Source organism: Panthera uncia, chromosome A2 (assembly GCF_023721935.1).
Source record: "Panthera uncia isolate 11264 chromosome A2, Puncia_PCG_1.0, whole genome shotgun sequence".
Lineage (NCBI taxonomy): Eukaryota > Metazoa > Chordata > Mammalia > Carnivora > Felidae > Panthera > Panthera uncia.
In genome coordinates, this window is record NC_064816.1 from 157,323,112 (window position 1) to 157,338,279 (window position 15,168).

Here is a 15,168-nt window from a genome sequence, read left to right on the forward strand (position 1 = left end):
TCACATGTAAGGGATAGAAAACGTAATACTGGCAAAATAAATAGGGGTTAATTTCTCTAACATAAACAAGGGTGGCTGCTGGCCCAGGTTTAGGGGCTTAATGACACTGGAGCCATATTCTCTCTGCTTTGCTCTCATGGTTACAAGAAGGCCGCCCAGGCTCCTGGCATCACATCTTCATTCAAGGCAGGAAGCCAGGGGGAAGTGGCTTTTTATCAAGACAGCAAAAGCCTTTTTAGAAGTCCTTTTAATAATCTTTGGTTTTCATCCCATTGCTCAGAGCTTTTCCCATGGCTGTGTCCGTGAGCTGCGTCCATGCAAGGGAGGCAGGGAAAAAAGTAGTTGGCTTTCCCGGATGTGTCAGTAAAGACAGGCAAGGTTAGAGGGCTGGGATTGGATTGGCTAGTCCACAATGTCTGCCACATCTCCTTAGGTCTTTGTGGAGTAGTGGCTTTTTTGTTTTTGTTTTGTTTTTTTCATTTATTTTTGAAGGAGAGAGACAGAGCATGAGCGGGGGAGGAGCAGACAGAGAGGGAGACACAGAATCGGAAGCAGGCTCCAGGCTCTGAGCTGTCAGTACAGAGCCCGATGCGGGGCTCGAACTCATGAACCGTGAGATCGTGACCTGAGCCAAAGTTGGACACTTAACCGACCGAGCCACCCAAACGCCCCTGTTTGTTTGTTTGTTTGTTTGTTTTTTGAGTAGTGTTTTTCAGACTAGAGAATCGTGATCCACTGGGGCTTGTGAGATAAATTTAGTGGGTCTCTGACCAGCATTGTTTTAAAAGAAAATATCAATGTTCAGCTCCATACTGAGTGTGAGGACTGTTCTGTGACACAGCCATTTCACTTGTATATAATGACCCACAAACAGGTTTAGGCAGAAAGATCACTGGGGCGCCTGGGTGGCTCAGTCAGTTGAGTGCTGGGCTTCAGCTCAGGTCATGATCTCGCGGTCCGTGAGTTCAAGCCCCACGTCGGGCTCTGTGCTGACAGCTCTGAGTCTGGAGCCTGCTCCGGATTCTGTGTCTCCCTCTCTCTCTGTCCCTCCCCTGCTTGTGCTCTGTCTTCCTGTCTCTCAAAAATAAACAAACATTTAAAAAAAAAAAAAAAGCAGGAAAACCACTGCTGTGGGGCCGTAGGCAGGAGTCAGAAGGCCGGAGGTCCCTTGTGTCGATGGTCCCTTGTGTTTTTGGCATCGTAATGGCTCAATAAATATTAGTTGTGTTGTTGTTAGTATGTTCTGATAACTAAGGATGGTCAGGTCCGGCCTTCACAGCCCAGTGAGATATACTCAGCATCAGCTAAATGTCCCTGTATAAACAAGTGATGTTAAAATACTGCCCCCACAGAAAGTTTACTTTGGCACGGCGCCGTGGGCCTAGCCCTGCGGGGTATTATTAACAAAAATCCTAGGAAGCTTGTTATTTTCTTTGCAAGAGGGCTATGTTGAGGATGCTGCTTGTGAATTGCAGCATGGGTCCCAAGGACCCCTGGAAGAAGTGTCTCTTTGGCTTGAGTCCCAGGAATGGCTGCGTTCCTCCCGGGAAACTGGCTTCTTTTTATCTTTTGGACTCGGCATCATGGAGCCGATGCTGTTTTCAAAGAATCGGGACTTCGTACCCCGTAGAACACTGTGGACGCTCACCTTACCCTGGCCTCCCCTTTTTTTCTTCTCCCTTTTTCGAAATCCCCAAGATGTCTTTCACATGCTTTCTCTGCCTTATTTTTTTTGCTCAAGACGGACGCCCCTGGCTTTGGTGCGCAGCCCCACGATGTGTAAAGTGGCAGTTGAGTGCTCCCTGTCTTGGGGGGGGTGGTGCTGCTGCTCTCTCCGGAGCCCCAGGAAAGGATTTCTGGCCAGTAGCCCCATTTCCTGGGTGGTGCCTGTTCCTGCTGCCCTTCTTGTCCATGTGGATCAGGAATCCCAGGATGCTGCTTGTGGGTCGCAGCTGTGAAGCAGCCCGGCACCCAGGGACAAGCCCCCCAAATCCTCCATGGGAAAGGGATCCAGGAGACACCTTTCTCAGCCCCAAATGGTGGGCTCCCTGCATGCTGGGGGCCCGGCAAGATGCATGGAGAGGTGGTATGGATCCATCCCAAGCAGGGCAGTCCCACACAACGGCCAAAGCCTCTCCGGTTGGACAGGGGCCCTCCCATCATGGTCGATGGCTCACCCTATGGGGCCCCCGCCCTCCACCCAGGGTGGGTGGCCCCGGGGGGACGCTGGGCACGCAGGGACCAGGAACAGGGTTCTCACCTCTGACCGCTCCCCCCACCCACCCTGAGCAAGGGGCTGCTCTCACTTTCCAGGGAGGTCCCTTCTGTCCCTTCTGTCCTGTGCCGAGGATCAGCTCGACCCTTTCGGGATGTTTTCAATCACTGGTTCCAGAGAGGGGCTTAGCCTTAGCCGCAGGCCACGGGCAAGCCAAGATCCTGTTTACGAAACTGCTCATTTTACATGTCCGGGGGTCACAGGCTGCCAGGCAAGTCAATCCCTCTCGTGTCGCCGGGCTGCCCCCAGCTGAGCAGGGGCTGGGGCTCAGGAAGTTGGGGCTCAGCCCAGTCCTCGCCCCGGGTTCCCCGAGCCACCCTGTGGAAGGAAGTTTGCCTTGTGCACTTTCAATGTCCCCGGCATTCGGTGGGGGAACCGACTGAGATCAGGAACGAGGGGACAGACTCTCCAGGTAGGGGGCGGCGTGGGCAGGTGGCGCCCACGGGATCCTCTAGAATCCGGGGAGGGTCCTTCATGTCCAGATGATCTCCCAGCAGCCCTTGGCACCCTGGCAACGAGGAGGGGCTAGACTTTTGTTTTCATTGTGATGACAGAACAGATCTCCCATGGTGTCCGTTCATGTCTGCGCCCATCACCACCGTCTCCAGGGCGTCGTCTCCATCCTCCCAAACGGAAACCCCGGAGCCAGATTTTGGAAAAGCCTCCCCCGCAGCAGGTTTTCATTGCAAACCCATATGGGTTGTTGAGGGGGGAGGGAGGAAGATACGTAGGGGTCTGAAGGGACTCCTCTGGTGGGGCAGAGGCAGGGACAGGAGGCCTCCAGCGGGGACTGCGGTGAGCCAGGGGGACAGCTGGGTCACCTGCAGGGGGTGGGGGATGCTGTGCGGAGAGAGCACTCCCGGGCAGGAACACCTGCGGCTTCAAAGGGAAAATTTTTTCCTGGGGTCTGACTGTGGAACAGCCAGTTCCTGGTCAGCAGGGGGCCGCGGGCTGGGGACGGAGGAGGGACAGGACGGCTTTGAGAAAGTCCTGGCTTCCCAAACCACAGAGCGGGGACAGAAGTATGTGAAGCATGTGTGACTCTCCTCAGAAGGCACCGGCCCTCGGTCTACCCGATCCCCTGGACGGACTTCAGACAAATTGCGAGCCTGCCCACAAGCGCTCTGGTGGGGATGGCACAGAAAGCAGATTTGCTGACAGATTAGGGCGCAGGGGGGCTGGGGTGAGGGCAGGTCACCCAGGAGCACAAGCGGTCAATCACCAGTTAATGAGGTGACGCTATTCCTAGTTCTAGGGGAGCGGTTGGGGCCGGGGTGGGGGTGGGGGCAAGTTCAGGAGAAACCTCCAGAACGCCTGGAAGCCTGGCTCCCCAGAGGCTGCCTGCCGGAGAAGGAACAGGGGGGCCAAGCTCCTGACCCCGTGGGAGGGCTTCCTTCATCAGAAGTCCTCACATAATCCCCAAAAGGGGGTGCTGTTGTTGCCCCTACCGCACAGCAGGGGAAATTGAGGCACGGAGCAATGACCTGTCCGAGGTCACACCGTAAGGGAATGCTAGAGAGAGCATCGGGGTGGGGTCCATCAGAACCAGAACCCGTCTGTCCCTGCTCCCCAACGTCCCGGGTGACCTTGAGCGCACTCGTCACTTCCTGCCAATGACCCATATTCATGCAGCACCTTCTCGTGGGTTACTGGCTTGGCTTCTACAACTGTATACAGTTGGAACAACAGATAGATTTGCCCTCGTTTCGCAGAGCAGGAAACTGAGGCCCAAAGCTGTTTGGTTTGTGTTGTGGGCTGAAACGTATGCGCCCCAAATTTAATTTAAAAAAATTTGTTTAATGTTTATTTTTGAGAGAGAGAGAGACAGAGAGAGAGAGCACAAGCAGGGGAGGAGCAGAGAGAGAGGGAGACACAGAATCTGAAACAGGCTCCAGGCTCCGAGCTGTCAGCACAGACCCCGACGAGGGGCTCGAACTCACGGACTGTGAGATCATGACCTGAGCTGAAGTCGGTCACTCAACCTACTGAGCCGCCCAGGCGCCCCCTGTAGGCCCCCCAAGTTTATATATTGAAGTCTTAACCCTCAGGACCTCAGAATGTGACTGTATTTGGAGACAGGATCTTTAAAGGTGGAAATAAGTTAAAATGAGGTAGTTCAGGGAGACCCTTGATCCCAAACCGCTAGTATAGAAGAGATTAGGACCCAGAGGCACACAGAGCAGAGACCACGTGAAGACACGGCCAGAAGACTGCCATGGGCAAGCCACGGAGAGAGGCCTCAGGAGAAACCAATTCTGCCCACACCTTGACCTTGGACTTCTGGCCTTCGGAACTGCGAGAAAATGAACTTCTGCTGTCTAAGCCCCCAGTCCTGGTATTTGTTACAGCAGCCCAAGGTGCCTCTGACACTCTGCTCCTTCACACCGTGAGTGGGGACACCAGGTCCTGCCTCCCCCGGCCTTGGGGTTACTGTACATAGTAAGGAACATCATAGATTCCCGTCCCAGACCCGAGTGGAGCACGGAGGGGCCAGCCGAGCAGGGACAGCGTCCTAGCCGGGGGCAGGGCCCACACAAGTGGAGACCAGGGTGGCTGACTTCACACGGAAAGTTCCACCTCCCTGAACAAACTGGCAGAGAAATGAAAAACAAAAGCATGACTTCATACCAGCCTCCTCCCAATTCAGACAGGGTGACGGTGTATTTACATGTTGATTCGTTCCGGGCTTAGAGATTTGAACCCGTTTGCTGTGGTGGTGGTTTCTTCCAAGTTCATGATCTGAGCCCTGTCGTGGAGGGAGGGCCTGGAAGGAGGGTGTCTGCACCTGGCAGGCCTCAGTCCCACACGGCCAGGGGCTTCCCGGGCTCCACGCTCTGGGCTGGAGGTGAAAGGCTGGAAGGTTGGGGTGTTTGGGGTGCAGGGCACGCCCTTTGTGGACCCCATCTACAAATGGCAGGATGGCAACCCTCTCCCCATCCTGGAGGGGTGGATGGCCGCCCAGTGCTGTAACTTCTCTGCTTAGAGGGGTCCCCCAGCAGACTCATGGGGGCCCTATGCCTTCGCCACCCGGATCTTGGCAGGTGTTGTGCTGGGTGAACTGTGGGAGCCCCCCGATGACTCACCTTTTCCACTTCTCCCTCAGTGGGCAACGTGGGGTGCGGGGGCAGAACCCAGAAATGGGACAACGGCACCCTCACAGCCCCCTAGGACAGACTCTTCCTCACTCAGAACCCTCAGCAGAACCTACCCCGGAGATTTTTGGTTTTCTTTCTGGGACCCTGTTTCCCTCCCTCCCCACCACCCAGCCTGTCCACGGCCCGATTCTAGTCGATGTATTAATTCCAGGGTTCAAGTACTTTCCCATAGGGGTCCCGAGGGAGTGGCCAGCCTGAAGGGGTCCTTCCCGTTTGGGACCCCCTCCCCCTAATCGGAAAAGCACAAGCAAGATGTGTGGAGAGGAGGGGGCGGAGCCTGTGTGGCCAGTCAAGGGGCAAACTGTGGGGCGGGGGCAGGGGACCGCAGGATCACAGAGTGAGGGGGGGCGTTGTAAAGCTGGAGCACGAGCTTGAGCCAATGGTCAGCACTCTTGGGAGCAATTCAGGCTGCCGCAGCCCCTCATCCCTCTTCCCGCCAGGCGCCTCGGTCTGGGTGCAGCGGGGAGTAGACATCTTTGGTTTCCTCATCTCCACGGAACCCTGTCCGAGTGTCCAGTGCCCTTGTGTTCCCAGGAGCCCAGCCCACAGGGGAGGACAGCAGCCGAGGCCTCTCCCTGTCGAGTATCTCTATGCCCATCTGAACAGCCGGGGTCCGTCCAGGCTGCTCCGTGGTTCAGGATTCTGGTGGGGAGCCCCGGGCAGGGGGCAGAAGTTACCTGGGCCACTGCTAGGCTCCCATCCTGTCTCACGGGGGAGGGGAGGCTGGACACTGAAGTGTGGGTGGGCAGGTGTCCGGAGCGAGGACCCTCTTATTCCCAGAAACCCCACCACCTTCAGGACACGCTCCTCCCTCCCTTGCCCCTGGCTCAGACCCCCAACAGGGTAGACCCAGGGTCCCGGAGAGGGCGGAGGCCACAAACAAGGTCCACGGGTTCACCCAAGGGGGTGAAGGGAGCCAGGCCCCTGGGTCTGCCCAGCCCCGGGAGCAGGCTGGGCGCGGGAGCAATGGTCTTCAGCTCCTTCCAAGTCTCCTCCTCCACTGCCTCGGGGTCTGCGTATTCCCGAGTCTTCTGAGCCCCCGTTGCACGATCAAGCGGGCAATGTGTCCCTAAGGCCCAGCCCATCTTTTCAGAGGGGCCTTTCCCGTAAACCCCAAGGCCAAGATCAGCCAGAGAGGCAGACTCATGAACCCTGGGTCAGGCTTTTGGCTGCAGAGCAGACCACGTGGCCTGGCCGCCCCGGGGCTGCTGAGTCAGGAGAGGCACAGCCGGGAGGGAGTGGCGGCCTCAGCCCCCCTTACTTCTCCCCGACTCTCCCCTAACAGGCGCTCTGGCCCTATCCTGGCTCCACGGGGAGCTGGCTCTGGGACCGGAGGCTGTCCTTCCCGCTCAGGGCGCACGCCTCTCCCGTGTCAAATGAAAGGGCTCGGCTCAAGGGCCTGTAGATCCCTTCTGGCCCCTTCGGCCGCCCTCAGCTCCCCGGCCTGAGCCCGGGGCCCAGGTGCCCTGCCGGCTGCCCCACGGTCAGGGAGGGGCGGGGAAATCACTCAGGCCAGCTCAGCTCTCCTTTTCCATGATCTTTATTCCTCAGGGTCTGAGCCCAGGGTGGGGCCGGAAGGGGCTGCCGCTAGAAGAAGTTGACCACCCTGCGGACCGACTGGACGCGAGAGCTGTGGGCCTCCCAGTCCGAGTAGTTGCGGAAGTCACCCCGCTCCACCAGGTACATGCGGCCGTGGTAGTTGGGCTCCTCGTACAGGACCCACCTGCGGCCAGAGGGAGGCCAGGCGGCCGTGAGCCGCTGAGCAGCACAGGGTCTGCCCGCCTCCCGCCTGCCCACCACCCCTCACCCCTCCCGGCCAATGTGGGGGCCCGAGCTGAGGGGGAGAGGTGTGGGGCAGGGCCTGTGGGGCTGGCCTCTCCTCCTCCCTTCTGATGCTCCCTCACCCTTGGCTCTTCCACCGCGGGAAGCAAAGCGGGGCTACACGCCCCGATCCGGTCGCTGGGGTCCTTCCGGCCCAGGCCATGGGGTGCCCTGACTCTGTCTTTGCAGCGAACCCCACTGTGGCCCTCGCCCCCCCAAGGCACTCGGCTGCTGAAGGAGCCTTCTCCTGGCTGAGACACAGACTCAGAATTTCTGAGCCCAGCCCGCCCAGAGAAGGGAGTGACTGCCCAAGTCACAGGCCACCCCCCTCACCATCCCCCCCCCCCCGCCCCCCCGCCCGAGTCGCCTGCTTAGGGCAGCTTCCCCGGCCACCCCCTTCCTGCCCCATCCCGACTCCACATCTGGCTCCTGGCGCAGTCTGCACAAGGGTCAGGGGTCGGGAATGAAGAGAGAGGCCCAGTACGTGAGCCGCTGGGGAGCTCAGGGCAGACCTGGCTCACCGTGGCCTCCCCACACCCCTAGCCTTCCTGCCCCTCCCCCCTCCTCCCCCTCCTCATGCCCGTGGGTGGCTCAGGCCCAAGATTTCGGGGCGTATATGCAGGAGTCCCCAAAAGGAAGAAGAGGAAGGACAGGCTGGGCCTCTGCAGTAAACGTCTCCGGTCTCCCGGGCTTCCTGCTGTGACTCTGGGGACCAGGCATGAAGAGGGAGGGAGGAGGGGGCGTGGCCCATCCACAGCAAGGACTGTGCTCTTTGAGGGGTGGCAGGAAGTAGGGAGAGCGACCTGGCACATTTCCCTCCAAATGCCCCCCAGAACCCGGGTCTGTGGGGACAGGTCGATCCTGAGCTGACTCGGGAACCAGCGGAACACCGTGGCTGGTGTCTGGGAGGCGGTAGGGAGACCTGCCTGGAGGCTCCCCATCAGACCCCAGGAAAGGGCTTGACGGAGGTCACCACCCCCAGACCTGGTGGTCCAGGCCATCACCCTGGCCAAGGGCTTACTTTTTTTTTTTTTTTTAAAGGTAGTCACAGGAGCAAAGGGTGAACCCCCGTAGGGAGGAGAGCAGAGCCCTGGGTGAGATGTGGGGCTGGCCATACACAGCCGCTGAGTAAGCGGGAGCTACAGGAGACCCCGGGCCCCTGCACTCAAAACTCTTAGCTCCCACCCTCCCCCGCCCCCTTTTCCTAAAGAGGCCCCTGGAGTCTTCCCAGGGTGGGTGTTCGGGGACTGTGGCTAGGGTCTCAGGACACCTTCCACGCAAAGGTATGACTCTGGCCTCACGAGACATAATTTAGCCGGTCGTTTTCCAGGCAAACTGTTGTTCTGGAATTCTACCCCCGGATTCCCAGAGGCCTTCAACTGAGGGCAAACATTTCTGAAAGGCAGAGAAAGGCAGACAGGAGAAAAGGAACCCTGGATAGAGTCAGAGTGACAGAGAAATAGCAGGGAGGGAGCTGAGTCCCCCTGGGACTCTGGGAAGGAGGAGAGAATCCCCCTGGGGGGGCCGGGGGGCCGGGGAGGCGAGGGGTCCAGTGCTCCCTCTGGCTCAGCCACAACCTCCATTCAGTCCCTCCCGTGACCACTCTTGAACCTCTCGTGACGTGCCCTGATCCCCCACCTCGGGCACACAGACAGCAACTGGACCCCTTAGCTGCTGTCACGGGAGCCACGTTCCCGGAACCCGCGTGGGGCTCTTCTGCAGAGGGGCCGGGACTGAGGTCAGGGGAGGCTCCCTGCTCCACACCGGGGACACTCTGACTTGACGCCCGGCTGCCACCCCCGCTGTGCGGTTCATGAGCGAGCAGGGCCAGGTCACTTTCGGAGCCTCTGCTTGCTTCTCTGTAAACGGAGATGACGCTACCCACTGGCTCACAGGAGGAGCTGACTATACGGGGGGCTGGCAGAAGCCAGGCCAGCACGGGGGTCCTGACCACTCTCCAGGAGCAGGGCAGACACGCCCTGGGCAAAACCCCCGTGGCCACAACCTGTCCACCGGAAGTGAGCCGCCATGACGTCCAGCTCCCCGGAGGGGCTGTGTGGCAGGGGTCTGCCCGCTCGGTAGGAGAGCTCCAGCTCAGGGGACCCCTTGGCCGAGTAGGACCGGGGTGTGTAGGGTGAGCGGGCTTCCTCTGGTTCGAGGGGACCAAAGTACTGTCCCCGAGCTCAGTCTAATCTTAGAGAACCGTTAGTCCACAAAGGGCCCTGCTACGTCTGCTCCCACTGGGGAGGCCTACCTCTGGGGCCCCACGTCCCCTCACCACGGCCTTCTGGAGCCACGGAGGAAGCCTCCCCGCTGCTTGGCTGGGGTAGAGGAGGCAGCTGAGGGGGTGCCGGGCCTCCCCCGCTGCTGGGGTCGGGCCCGCCCGGCGGCTTCCCCACACACTTGGCTGTGCAGGGCCCAGCCGGGCCGCGGTCGGCGGCCTTGCGGCCTCTACTCACGCGCCGTCCCCATACACCTTGACGGCGTTGACACAGTTCTTGGCCCAGCCCCGGCTCTGCAGGAAGGGACAGTCGTCCTGAAACTCCAGGCACTGGCCGGTGAAGTTGCAACCCTCGAAGATCTCCATGCGGAAATTCTCCCCATGCTGCGGGCCCGCGGGAGCGGAGGAAGGAAAGAAGGCAAACGGTGCTGAGTCCCATTCCCCCCCCCAACACAGAACCCACGTGGCCAGAAACTCGGAATCGCCCTGGGGCTCGGGGCACCCGATGCTGGGGGGGGGGGGGGACCGGTGAGTGCCTGCCACCCCAACCTAAGTGGCCCACCCAGCACTCTGCTTGTTCTGGGACATGAGATCTGGCTGGATGAGAGGGGTCGATCACTTTAAAAGGCTTCAGGGCCCCTGAACCAGTCCAATCTCCTCTCTCCTCAACTAAAGAATCCAAGAGTTGGAGCGGCCCAGACCGCCGGGGGACACAGTGGCCGCGCTCTGACCAGGGCCTGGGCCGCTGGGTTCCCTTCTGGTGCCTGCACTGGGGGACGTAGGCCCCAGCCACACCAACGCATTCCTCTGCCCTCCATCCCCACCCTGGGGCCTCAGGCCACGGGCAAGCCTTTCAATGATAATATTTTACAAACTGTAACAGAACCTTTTATTAAAACACGAAGCCAAAAATCTAAAACAAATAACAGAGATCTCATTTGCTGGAATCCCAGCTGGCTTACTGGGATGACACTATATAGCACCCTATAAGATTCCTTGTATTTCCAAAAGACAGAGGAGGGCCATTTCCCAGCAGGCTCCGGGATAGTTTACATATAAACAGCATTATGCAAGGGCCTGTGGGTGGCTCAGTCGGTTAAGGTTAAGGGTCTGACACTCAGTTTCAGCTCAGGTCATGATCTCACGGTTTTGTGGGTTCAAGCCCCACGTCGGGCTCCGCGTTGGCAGTGTGGAGACTGCTTGGGATTCTCTCTCGTTCCGGCCCTCTCTGCCCCTCCCCTGCTCACGCTCTGTCTCTCTCTAAATAAATAAGCTTAAAAAATTTTTTCTTTTTAAACAGCAGTATGCAAGATCCAGGGCCAACCACATTAACTCCTTTTTCCAAATGTCTCTGGCCTGGTGGAAATACTAAGGGAGCATACTTACGATCTGAGATGCCAAAGCCCCGGACTCGTGTGGAAGAGAGAGGGGGGCCCCCATACAGGAGGCCCCTTCCCTGGGGTTCCTAAGATGTTCACTTAGGACCACCTGGCCCCCACATCCAGAGACAGGTCCTTCTACAGACACACAGCTGAGACTCTGAGGACCCTCTGGTTCAGGAATCTGCCATTTCCCACCTGACCATGTGGACCTCAGAGCCGGTCAGCTAGCACTGGTAACTTGTGTGAATCCTACGTCCTCGGATCCCCCTTCCGGGGGGGGGAGGTGGGCAGACATGAATGATCACTGTGGGTATGATGTCCCTCCTACACTCTCCCTACACACACTGGGCCACGCTGTGAGATGACAGCCGCTCGTGTGGCTCCCAGAGACCCGCCCCCAAATTCCCCGAGGACCAGCTGGTGACTTAGTCACCTCCTTCAGTCATTCCACAGCCAGAGCATCAAAGCCGCCTGAAAAGCGAGACACAATGACCCACAGGAGCGGACACACCAGGCCCGAATCAGCCCTGCTTAGGTTACATTCTCCCCCGTCCAGTTGCAAATCGAAACTTCTAATATTTCCAACAGCATTCTAAGTGGAAAGTTCAGCAAGATTTTGGGACCAGAAATGGAAGGTGGTTCCCTGATACGTGCCTGTAAATGTCAGGTATAAAAACTCCAGGGGCAGGGGCGCCTGGGGGGCTCAGCCGGTGAAGCGACCGACCGACACTTGATTTGGGCTCAGGTCATGACCTCACGGTTCGTGAGATCGAGCCCTGCATCGGGCTCTGTGCTGGGCCTGGGGTCGGCTTGGGATCCTTTCTCCCTCTCCCTCTGCCCCTCCCCCGCTCTCTCAAAAACACAAACAGGACTTCCAGAAGCTGTCTCTGGTTCTCCTGTTCATTCCCATGCCAGCCCACACACGGGGCGGTGGGGTGGGGTGGGGGGGCGGGGATGGCGGGTCTGTGGCGGGGGGCATCTCTGCATCTTAAAACATCCCACAGCCTCATCAGATCTTAAAGCTGGGAAGACCATGCAGCACGGACCCTCGGTCACTCTGGCAGGAGGCCCCCAGCCAGAGGCCCACTCACCATCCCCACGGGCCGGCAGGACCCCATGTGGTCGTTGTGGCCATTCCAGCACAGGAAGTCAGGGTAGTTGCCGTGCTCCAGGATGAACTGTTGGCCCCGGAAGTCGGGGTGATCGTAGCAGACCCAGGCTCCACTCTCCACGCGGATGGAGTTCACCCGGTTCATAAAGCCTCGGTCCTGGAAGTTGTCACAGTCCCCATAGACCTCGAGTTTCCGTCCCGTGAAGTGCTTGCCTTCATAGAAGGTGATCTAGAAAGGCCAGGTTAGAGGGCTCGGGGTCAGGGGCTTTCTCCTTTCAGTCTTGGGAGCAGACAGCTGGGGTCCAACACCCTCGATTGAACCCTGATTCCCAGGCCTGCTGCGTACAGCAGGGGCTCAACACCGTTAGCTGGGTGAAGGAATGAATGCAAGGTGGGTTGAGGTCTGGGGCCTGGCCCTCCCTACTCTGGGAGCTCACGGTTGAGCAACCAAATTTCAGAAAATATCTGGGGACAGGGATGCCCCCTTTGTCCCTGGCCCATTTGAAAACAGGCTCCTTTCAAACTCGCAATGCATTAAAAAAATTTTTTTTTAATGTTTAATTTACTTTTTTTTTTAATGTTTATTTATTTTTGAGACAGAGAGAGACAGAGCACGAACGGGGGAGGGTCAGAGAGAGGGAGACACAGAATCCCAAACAGGATCCAGGCTCTGAGCTGTCAGCACAGAGCCCGACGTGGGGCTCAAACTCACGGACCGCAAGATCATGACCTGAGCCGAAGTTGGCCGATCAACCGACTGAGCCACCCAGGCGCCCCTTTAATGTTTAATTTTGAGAGACAGAGAGAGAGAGAGAGACAGAGTGCAAGCGGGGGAGGGGCAGAGACAGAGAGGGAGACACAGAATCCGAAGCAGCTCCAGGCTCTGAGCTGTCAGCACAGAGCCTGACGCGGGGCTCGAACCCACCAACTTCGGGATCACCACCTGAGCCGAAGTCAACGCTCAACCGACTGAGCCACCCAGGCGCCCCTCCCACTGCATTCCTTACACTCAATTTTTATTCATTGTTAAAACCTAACATCCAAGTGTTTTCAGAAAAAAAGCATTTCACCCACAACCCTATCATCATAACCAAACAATGAATTTTCAGAAAGTCGAGTGCCTGGGACCGGGCCCCTTAACGGGAAACACTGAATGCAGTGACCAGTCAGAGCCTGGTGCAGGGATTAATGGCTAAAAAGGGGGTTTTTTCAATGTAACTCGTCCCTTTGTGTACTAGGCCTCTCCTGTGGGTGACAGGCATGTGTCAGATCTGGAACATTACCAACTCGGTGGGCAGTTCAGGCACCGTGTCCTACGGCAACGTAGCACGGACAGGTTCTCCTTGTCCCTAAACAACATGCACGCTATCAACCCCAAAGTTCATTTACTGCGGTGGACCCTAAAACTCCAACCATTCAGTAACTATCTGGTTTTCAAGAATTGTGCGCCTCGAAGGGCCCTGGCAAAGTACAAATTAACGTTTCCTGGGGCCTGGTAACCGGTGTAATCATTTGTGCCGATGCCAAGGACTTCCCTTCTGGGCCCCTTGGGCAGAAGCTCTGAGAGCCCAGGGCGTGACTCCCCAGCTGTGCCTCTGGGCCTGGGGGAGGGTGTGCAGGGGCGCGAGGGGCTCTTGGGGGTTGTCTGTTACTGACGCATAACCTAGCCAGTGCCGACTGAATAATGTGCTCACGCACTGACCCTGAATGCGGCCCCTGGAGACAGAGGCTGCACCGGATTAGCCAGCGAGAATGGTTGGGGGAGATCCAAATTTGCCACCTTCCTGCCCAAGACAGGCCTGGCTGATGGCCCAGAGATATTCAGGGAGAACTAGTCACCCAGAGGATTCCAGGATCCCTCAAACCTCTCCAGAGCCACTGATGGAGGGGGTAGGGACGGGGCCTTCCCACCTCGCACACCAGAGAGGCCAGCGCGCCAGGTTTGGGTAGGACGTTTTGCCAGTTTCGCTCAGGTCTGTCAGATGCAAAGGGCGAACGGTGCAAAGAGTTAGGTTTGGCCTCCGCCTCCCCGGAACGGGGGGAAAGTGGAACGCAGTGTGGGTAACGTCGTTAACGTCGGGCCGGGAGGGACCACACTCACCTTGCCGGAGCACTGCGCCATGGTGTCCCCGCCCCTCGGGCTGCAGGCCCCTTTATAAGCGGGCGGCGCCCTGCTGGGTCAGCGCCGCCCCGGACAAAAGATTTGCTGGCCGGGGCGTTAGTGTTGTCCGGTGCGCTAAGCCCGCCTGGGGCCGCCCCGCCCCGCCCCGGGCCGCCCGTGGGACCGAACCCCGGGCGCCGGGAGCCCGGCCGTGCGCCCCGCCCCTGCCCGGGGACGGCCGGGTGCCTGCGGGGTGATCGCGGCCCAGCGAGCCCCAGCCAGCACCCCCAGGGTCTACTCTGCCTCTGACCCCAGCCCGCCGGCGGTCCCTGCTGAGTCAGGGGCGCGCGCGCGCGCGCACACACACACACACACACACACGTGCCGGGCCCCACTGCCTCCCCGCTGCCTTGGGCTGGGGCGTCTCTAGCGCTCAGGGTGTGGATCCGTGCTGCCCCTTCCTTGGGCACAGAGCCTTCCCAGACCTCCCGCCCCGTCCTTTTCTCACCTGGTCACCCACGTTCAGGCTGTCACTGAGTTTTTTCTCAGTAACAAGGCTACAAGGATGGAACCTAGCTCCTGGGAGCAAAGAAGACAGCCCTTGCCTGGCCCCCTGCCTGCTGCTCTGGTCTTACCTTCCAGCCCCACCCGAAACGTACCACCACGGCTCCGATGGTCCCCAATGCCTGGTGGCTGTCCCCCCACAGCCCCATCTCTATGCCAAGTGGTCCTTCTTCCTCCCCTTCTTCGTTCTTGCTCCCTGAATGCTGTGCCCTACCCCCCATCAATGCTCATCCTTGATCCCTACTTTGATTCCTACTTTGAGGAAAGTATTTTTCAGCAGCATTTCACAGATGAGACGCCTCCGACTCAGAAGAGGAGGTCACGCAATTCTTGGGGGCACCAGGGTGACCTTGCCCCTGTTCCGGGAGGCTGTCCAAGGATAGACCTCTCAGCGGACCTGGCCCTGCCGTGGCCCCCACAGGAATCCACACTGGCCAAACCACACATTCCAGCGTTTGCCTCCCGACACGGGCCCTGTTGGGGAAATATAATTAAAAGCACAATCTCCCAACCCCGGAAGCCTGTCCATACAGGTAGA

The 15,168-nt window shown here is 58.7% G+C and overlaps 1 protein-coding gene across 1 annotated transcript; it reads right to left on the reverse strand.

Annotated features, from left to right (window-relative positions):
* Window positions 1–6,974: 6,974 nt before the first annotated feature.
* CRYGN (crystallin gamma N) lies at window positions 6,975–14,204 on the reverse strand. Its single transcript, XM_049642144.1, has 4 exons — window positions 14,067–14,204; window positions 11,946–12,194; window positions 9,711–9,856; window positions 6,975–7,153 (listed from the first exon to the last, which is right to left on the reverse strand). The coding sequence occupies exons 1-4, from the start codon at window positions 14,085–14,087 to the stop codon at window positions 7,018–7,020; spliced, it is 552 nt and encodes a 183-aa protein (XP_049498101.1). The 5' UTR covers window positions 14,088–14,204; the 3' UTR covers window positions 6,975–7,017.
* Between the last annotated feature and the right edge of the window lie 964 nt (window positions 14,205–15,168).